This window comes from Myxocyprinus asiaticus, chromosome 7, assembly GCF_019703515.2.
Source record: "Myxocyprinus asiaticus isolate MX2 ecotype Aquarium Trade chromosome 7, UBuf_Myxa_2, whole genome shotgun sequence".
Lineage (NCBI taxonomy): Eukaryota > Metazoa > Chordata > Actinopteri > Cypriniformes > Catostomidae > Myxocyprinus > Myxocyprinus asiaticus.
Window position 1 is genome coordinate 54,917,180 of NC_059350.1, and position 8,367 is coordinate 54,925,546.

At 35.7% G+C, this 8,367-nt stretch overlaps 1 protein-coding gene across 3 annotated transcripts in view; it reads left to right on the plus strand.

The window, feature by feature from the left end:
* LOC127443428 (ras GTPase-activating protein 3-like) overlaps positions 1 to 8,291 on the plus strand; it is a 68,943-nt gene extending 60,652 nt beyond the window's left edge. For all 3 annotated transcript variants that reach the window (XM_051702030.1, XM_051702031.1, XM_051702032.1), the window contains 4 exons: positions 556 to 764; positions 1,037 to 1,140; positions 3,393 to 3,576; positions 6,011 to 8,291. In XM_051702030.1, the coding sequence (XP_051557990.1) occupies positions 556 to 764; positions 1,037 to 1,140; positions 3,393 to 3,576; positions 6,011 to 6,086 (573 nt within the window). In that variant the 3' untranslated portion in view covers positions 6,087 to 8,291. The remainder of the gene's footprint in view (positions 1 to 555; positions 765 to 1,036; positions 1,141 to 3,392; positions 3,577 to 6,010) is intronic.
* The last annotated feature ends 76 nt before the right edge of the window (positions 8,292 to 8,367 follow it).

Here is an 8,367-nt window from a genome sequence, read left to right on the forward strand (position 1 = left end):
AAACTGGTATAAACTTTCAGACAAGGCTTTTTCAAGCCAACCACAAATGTTTATAACTGTATACTAAATGCTTTTTGAAAAATAAGTACTGGTAGTAGGCATAATAGTTATAAGAATAGTAGGCACATATGTACATATATTGTGCAGTATGCAAGTGTTCCATACTTCAGAAACATTTTAGATTTAAATTTAATTACATCTATACAGTTAATCTGTGAGCACAAAGTCAATAAGCACAGTGTTGTCATGTCAAAAATCACTCAATATAGTACATGTTGTTTTGAGCATTGAGTTGCTGATAAACTGCTCCCATTTAGTGTGTGTATATATATATTTATTTATTTATTTTTTTTTTTAATGCTTTTATTCTGAATTTAGGGACAGTACAGGGGATGTACAGCACAGAGCCAGCCTAATACAACATAAAATAAAAGTTGCATTTGTGTATATTAAATTGTCCACAAAGGGAAAAAAATGTTACAATCTCAAAAATAAAAAGTCTGCTTTAATTTGAGAGTGTTGTTTAATATATTATGAATATATTTGTTCTTCCAGATGTTCCAGGTCATCCAGCCTGAGAGAGCGCTCTACATCCAGGCCAATAACTGCGTGGAGGCACGCGACTGGATCAATATTCTGACTAAAGTGAGCCAGTGTAACCGCAAGCGTCTGAGCATGTATCATCCGTCTGCGTACCTCAACGGACACTGGCTCTGCTGCAAACTGTCTGCAGACACTGCGCCCGGTTGCACGCCCTGCACGGGGTGAGTCACACATTTCAACACCCTTCACAGGTTCATGTGTGTTTTGAAGAAGGTATTACAGATTCTAAGATGAATCACTTTGCTGCCTTTCTAAAATCTTGCTATTACAGTAATTTAATGACAGTTAACGTTAGTGTAATAAAGGTTATGACAATAATGATGGATTGGAATAAGACATGCCCATTTTTCACCATCCAAGCAATTCCTAATGGATACAATCAAGTCTTGCCCTACACTAATATCTCATTGAATATTCTGTGTCTTTCACACAGTGCTCTTCCTGCAAACATTCAGCTGGACGTGGACGGAGACAGAGAGACTGAGCGGATCTACTCGCTCTACAGCACTTACATGTCTAAACTAGTGAAGATGCAGGGTGAGTGAGAGAGATAAAGGACCTGCAGCGTTATATTCAAGCTCTGTTAACACCTGGTATCTCAGGTGATCTGATCACTAGTGGACAGGCAAGAGACATCTCTTCAGATTTTGCCCGGGGGGTCTCTGATTTCATGATGATGTACATCACTTACTACATCACTGTTGCTCCCAATTACACGTATTATTTAAAGGTGCACTCAGAAATTTTTTAAATATGTTGTCTTGGACTTACACTAATGTCTTGTGGCATTGGATGCAGCATCATATAAACACAATAGTTTGCAGTTATAGATGCCATTGTAGAAATTCACTGTTCACAGTCAGCCAGTATGAATAATTTAATCCATTAGTGCAAGTTTCCAATAGATCTCAATGTGGCTCCATGTGCAAATTGTTGAATTTTACCCATTTCCAATGGTCAAAAAACAAAGTGGGTCACTTTGCATACAGCTGATACTTTTTGTCTTTTAAAGAGAAATGTCTGAAGTACAAATAATGTTGAAACTAGAACTGTATCTTGTTTCCTTCTATCAAAACAATTGCATAGAACACACCAATTTTTAACAATGTCTGAGTGCCAAAAATACATTGAAATGGTCAAGTTGAATAAATGAAGGTACGTTTCTAGTTTCAGCTTTATTTGTTCTTCAGACATTCCTCTTTATATACAATAAGTATCAGCTTTATACAAAGTGACCCACATTTCGTTTTCGACCATTGAAAATGGGTACAATTCAACAATTTGTCTCAAAATGTCTCTGGGACTGAATCATATAGAGCCTTATAAATGAAGATACCAAAAGAAAAGTTTGTTCAGATTTAGAAACTAAAAGGATATTAAGATATCTTTTATAATTCTTTAGTTACAGACATGCCAACTTTGAAAAAAGAACACAAAAAGTGTTTTTTCCCATATTTGAACTGTCACCATTGGGATTTAATATAACAATCATGGCTAAAGGCAACTGATTTTAATAATAGACCTACCAATCTCTGTGTAAAAATAAAATAATGATGCTGACACCTTTCTGAATATGAAATGTAGGTGGCGCTCTAACGCATTTTATTCCTCACAGGTGCTCGTCCATAGACATTCAGTCTAATTTTCAGTTCAAGCAACACCCTCATTATTTCATTGAATATCTCGGCCTCTGAGTGGACTAGAAGCTCAATCTAGGTGTCAATAGAAAGCTGAGATCCTCCACTTTGGGATGATGTGTATTTCATCATCAGTTGCTGATAACATATATTTCCGATTATTTGTTTTGCATGCTTTTCCTGCTGAATTGCATATTTTGTTCTGGACATCTAAGATATAACATTGGATTATTCACACAAGCAAGCTCACAGACACGTAAAAAGTGGCTCATTTTTTAGAGAACTTCCTAAGGTAAAAGCAGATTAGCCACTTGTGCCTTACAGCTGCATGATCAGCACATAAACGAGACTTTTGTATTTGATGTCTTACAAATATCATATTTCACTTTGTAATTCTTTTAAAAATCTTTTGAAATGTTGTATTAGGGAAACACAATACACTTAATAGTAACATTCCTGAGGATGTGCTTTCATTTGATATATGACTTGTCCAATTAAGTGCTATGTGAAGGACTTTTCTATTCAGATTAATATTTGTACCACATGACCTCTAGGTGGCGCTGATTTGTGATGTTTTCAGGCCGTATTTGTTATTTTAAGTAACATAAATGCAGAAGTGATGTTTATCTCTGAAAAGTTCAGATTCTAAACTTTCAAATGATACCTCATATGCCTGACTTATGTAAACGGACGGAGACTTGAACATTTTAAGCATGACCTTTTTTCGCAGGCCATAGAGACTTGTGGATGGTCTCTTTTGACTTCTGAGTACATCTTTAAAACACTTGTTCTATGGCAGTGGTTGATTGACAGGTGAGTAGGCGGTCCTTTGCTGCTGTCCAGGATGGATTAATGTTCACACTACAAATGCAGTGTGTTCACCTGGACCGTTTGTGATCAGATCGCCTGAGATGGATGTTAATACCTGGTGTAAAGGGTACAAAAACATTCAATAGATGTTAACAGACAGATGAAAAGTTACATTGATGGACTGCTAAAGATTTTCCGTCCAACACAATGACAGAAACAAGACAGTTTAAGAACTAGAGAAACACTAGAAGGTTAAATAGACATGATAGTTTGATTCTAACATGATACTTTCTAAACTGTTTGACATTATAATGTGTGTGTCTCTCTCTCTGTGTATGTCAGAGGCGTGTGGCAGTAGATCAGTGTATGACGGCCCTGAGCAGGAGGAATACTCCACATTTGTCATCGATGATCCTCAGGAAACGTATAAGACTCTAAGACTCGTCATCTCAGCTGTACAGACACTGGAACAGCAGCACACGCAGTACAAACGAGACAAATTCAGGAAAACCAAGTATGGCAGCCAGTGAGTATCACTCAAGACTTCAGTAATAATCTGTGAGTAATTCATGAACTGATGATCTCTGAAGACGGAGATCAGTAGCTGGTGTTTTTATATTTTAATTTTTTAAAATTGACTATGTATCTGTTCTCTACAGTGGTGCAATGCTGCCACGTACTTATTATTTTTTTATTCAGTTATGTCATAAAAACCTCTTTTTGTAATAACGAGATATGTCATAAAAACGACATCGTCTGTCGTTTTGAGCATCTGACAATTAACTTTTTATGTCCTAGTCCACCTATGCTTACAGTACAGTGTTGGCTACTCAGCGGTAAATCAATCCTACATGTACAATTATTTGATATTACCGCGGAGACGTAGTGCGTGTGGAGGCTTCACGCTATTCTCCACAACATCCACGCACAACCCACCGAGAGCGAGAACCACATTATACCACGAGGAGGTTACCCCATGTGACTCTACCCATTTAAATGAATAAAACTACAGAGGCATTGTAATGACAATAATAAAATAAAGAAAAAAAATGTTGGTTGAATTTTTATTTGTCACTTAAAAAAATGTGCAATGAATAACTTTTTTTCTCTCCCCTTTTCTCTCCAATTTGGAATGCCCAATTCCCAGTGCGCTCTAAGTCCTCGTGGTGGCGCAGTGACTCGCCTCAATCCGGGTGGCGGGGGACGAATCTCAGTTGCCTCCGCGTCTGAGACCGTCAATCCGCGCATCTTATCACGTGACTTGTTGAGCGCGTTACCGCGGAGACGTAGTGCGTGTGGAGGCTTCACGCTATTCTCCGCGGCATCCATGCACAACTCACCACGCGCCCCACCGAGAGCGAGAACCACATTATAGCGACCACGAGGAGGTTACCCCATGTGACTCTACCCTCCCTAGCAACCGGGGCAATTTGGTTGCTTAGGAGACCTGGCTGGAGTCACTCAGCACACCCTGGATTTGAACTCGCGACTCCAGGTGTGATAGTCAGCGTCAATACTCGCTGAGATACCCAGACCCCCTGAATAAAACTTTTTCATTCAAAACTGTTAAAGTTATTTATACATCGATATTTCGATGCATTTGCTGAGTCTAAAGGAACTTACACACTCAAAAACATTTTTAATCCTTAAATACGTAGTAAATTCTTTGAGAATTACACCTCAACAACCAATTCACAAAAACAAAGTCAACCTGTTCATGTTTTGTGTTATTGTTTACTTCCACATTGTAAAATGTAGTTTTATGGCTTTTGGCTTAAACAGAGAAGAAAATAAATAATAATCATTTCAAATAACTGGTTACCATATGTTGAATTCATTTATCATTATTTATATAGGCTACAGAGCGGAGGAGCTACAACAAAGTGCTAAAATACCTAAGGAACTGTCCGTTGTTAAGTCTCGTAATTATTCTGGTTATTACAAAAAAAGATGTATTTTTTAATGACATAACTGATTGAAAAAAATAATTAGTACATGGCAGCATTGCGCCACCGTAGTTTTCTACCCACTGTAAGATTAATATTAAATGTATAAACCTGAATTGATTTGTAAAGCACTTTTGTCAATAAATATTCAGGGCTCCGTAAATTCAGTTTTCAAAATTTAAGGCCATTAAAAGTCTTAAATGGTATATAAAAAGTCATTTAAAGAGAGAGAATAGTGATATGGCCTTATGCGATTATTAAACTCCAAAATATAATTACATAAATATATAGTCTGCAAGTGCTGCACACTTCAAAGTGATCACGCAACAGTTCTTACACATATATTATTCCAAGCATGCGGAGGGCTCATTTTTAGTTCACAATAGGCAAATAATGTTACATATTTGTTATATATTGAGCTTATAATGTAAAGAGTGCATATTTTATTTCCCACATCTGTTTGAGTGAGCAGCTGGTAGCACAGATATTTCAAAATAAGAGTCATCTGTTTGTTTTATAGTTAAAATTATAAACCATATCTTTCAGAATTATATTATTATTTATTAGTTATTATTGGGATTTTGGCTATACAATAAACTGAATCTGGGATTTCATGTAGGTTTGTTCTGTTCATGTATTTGTTCAGGTCTTAAATAGATTTTAAATTAGATTTTTGCGAAAGGTGACACTGACAGTGAGAAAAGCCCTAGAACGTTGCATCACCATTACAAACTATTCCCAATATACGTTGCATTGCAGAAGAGATGAACACTTAGAAATAATTAAGAAGTATCGTTAAAACTATGGCTGTCAGTAGAATAAAATAATTATGATGCATTTTATGATTTCAGAATGAAACAGTAATAATGTCAGATTCTTTTCTTTTTACACTTTATCAGCGGACTTCAGTTTGAAAACCGCTGTTCTGTTGCATCTTTCCGAGCAGGAAGTTGTCATTTCCAACTCCTTGACGGAACGCAGTATAATCCATCTAGTGTTTTGTGTCGTTTTTAGGGAGCATCCAATCGGTGATCAGAGTTTCCAGTGCTACATTCGCCAACAGTCCGAAAGCTCCACCTACTCCATCTGACCACGCCCAGTGATGAGCTCCACCCCGCCTCCACGGCAACAGTCGCACCTCAAAAAAGGAAACTCTTGAGCTGTGATTGACAGGAAAAGATAATATCTGTGGTGTTTGATCTAATAACCGATCAGCAGCCACGCACTTTATACGTCACACAAGCCCGTGGACGATGTAGCTCAACCTCACGGCACATTGTAACGTTTAATGACTTTTTTAAAAACTAGAAGACAGGAAGAGATCCTCTAGTGATGGATTTGAGGTGTTTTTTATAAACTGATTATTCCATTTGACTTCCAATCTTCAGGACCAAATTTCAACAGGGTTTTTGTCAGTAGAAAGTGTCTCATCGATGCACGCTTGAAAATGAGATCTTCAGTCACTGATGGCGAGGACCTGAAACTGAATCTGATGATGACTGTAACCACGTTTATAACTCGAAATATTTTATCTGTTTGTTTTCGCCCTTCATTCAGACGAGTTTCAGTATTTTTTCACCCCTTTGTGAACGTCCCCCCAGTGTGTTACATGTCAGCCAATCATTACGCCAACTGAAGAAGTGCTGTATTGTGGGAAATGTAGTTTTGTGTGTATTGAAGCATGCCAAACTGATCCGAGTCATTTCAAGCATGTAGCGTGACACTAAAAGATTTTTATTAGTTTCATTATATCATCATTTGTGGGTCCAATTGTTTTGAGCATCACTGCTTTCTATTACCAAATCATGTGATTGTTTATGGTAATTTAACCACTGTAAAAACTGAATGTCTGGTGACGTCTCTACTGGACATTTGTGTCTTTTGTACGTTGTGTTGTGTATTATATCCCTTTAGGAAGACGTTTTGCCCTCAGATGCAGGTTACAGTGTGTTTAATGTGGATGTTACTTTTATTTTATTTTTTAATCTCCATTCTTATTTCACCCTAAAATCAAAACATTGAAATATGAAATTAATTTTTGCATGAAGAAAATGAAGATTTTTGTTGCTCTGTGGCATTATTTTCATGATAATCAAACACATTTTACCCTGAACATTTTCATTACTGTAATGCAAAAAACATGAATTGCTTTAATTGTAATTAGAAGTATTTATAAATCATTGTAGCATTAGTCAGACTTCTTTAATGCTGATTTAAAGAAAAGTCACAATAATTACTGTATTAAATGGATTTTATTATAGTACTGAGTATTTTGGGGGTATAATGTGTTGAATCTGTGTGAAAATTAAAATGAATGCTCCTAAAAATATGCTTAATTTCTTCATGCAAAAAATGAGGACTGTCAATGAATTAAAATGTTAAATTGGAGTAATTGCATGACATGCCGATTAATTAATCCAAATTTGCTGAGAAAGGCCCTAAATATAGATAATTCAAACTAAATAGTACAGAATAATATTTCAAATAATTATCAATAAAATCACCTATAAAAAATAAATATAATAATTCAGTTCCGTCCGTGCTTTTAATTGTCGTTCTATGTACACATGAGTCAGTTGGACGCTTTTGGAGCATCTCACAGCTTTTCAGCATCATAAAACGCTGAAACCTTGAAAATCACGTCTCGAGACCCCTGCACTTTTTGACCATGAATAAAACACATATTTGCACTTTTTGAAATGTATTTCAAAAAATATTTTAATTGGAAAAAATATGATATATATATATAGTGGTGAAATATTCATCCTTTCAGGCTTTTATGTCCAAAATCATTTCTTGCGTGTTGCTTTTCTGTTCACATACAGTTATTAATGTATTTATTTGTTTAAGAAGTCTTGATGTTCTTACAACTGTAACTCATTCAGTGATGCATGTTTTAATGGTAATATATTGATCATCTTTAATACAGCCCATAGTTTTCCCAACAAAATGGATAACTATTTATTTTTATATCACAGAGTAATACTTTTGTGAAAGAATTTAAAACTCAAACTAATCCAGACGCAGAGTATGAAGTATGCAATAATGTCACTGATTAGTAGTAACTTTCCTGTTTATGATCGATTAGTTCAGTAATTGATGAAGGAACTTTAAAAAGGGACAGCAGTGTATTTTGTATAAAGAGTATTAATGCAAATCTGTGACGTGTGTACAGATCAACTGAGTGATGCAAATGTTTCTTTTTTTTTGTCCAAATGAAGGCAATAGCAAAGCGATCTGTGTTTGCGTTTTTATTCTGAATAATTCATTAATATAATAAATAATTCAATAATTATGTTCTTTTTTTTTCATGTTTGCCTGTTAGTAAAAAGGTGATCAAATTGTTTTGATTTATTGTTGTCAATAACTTG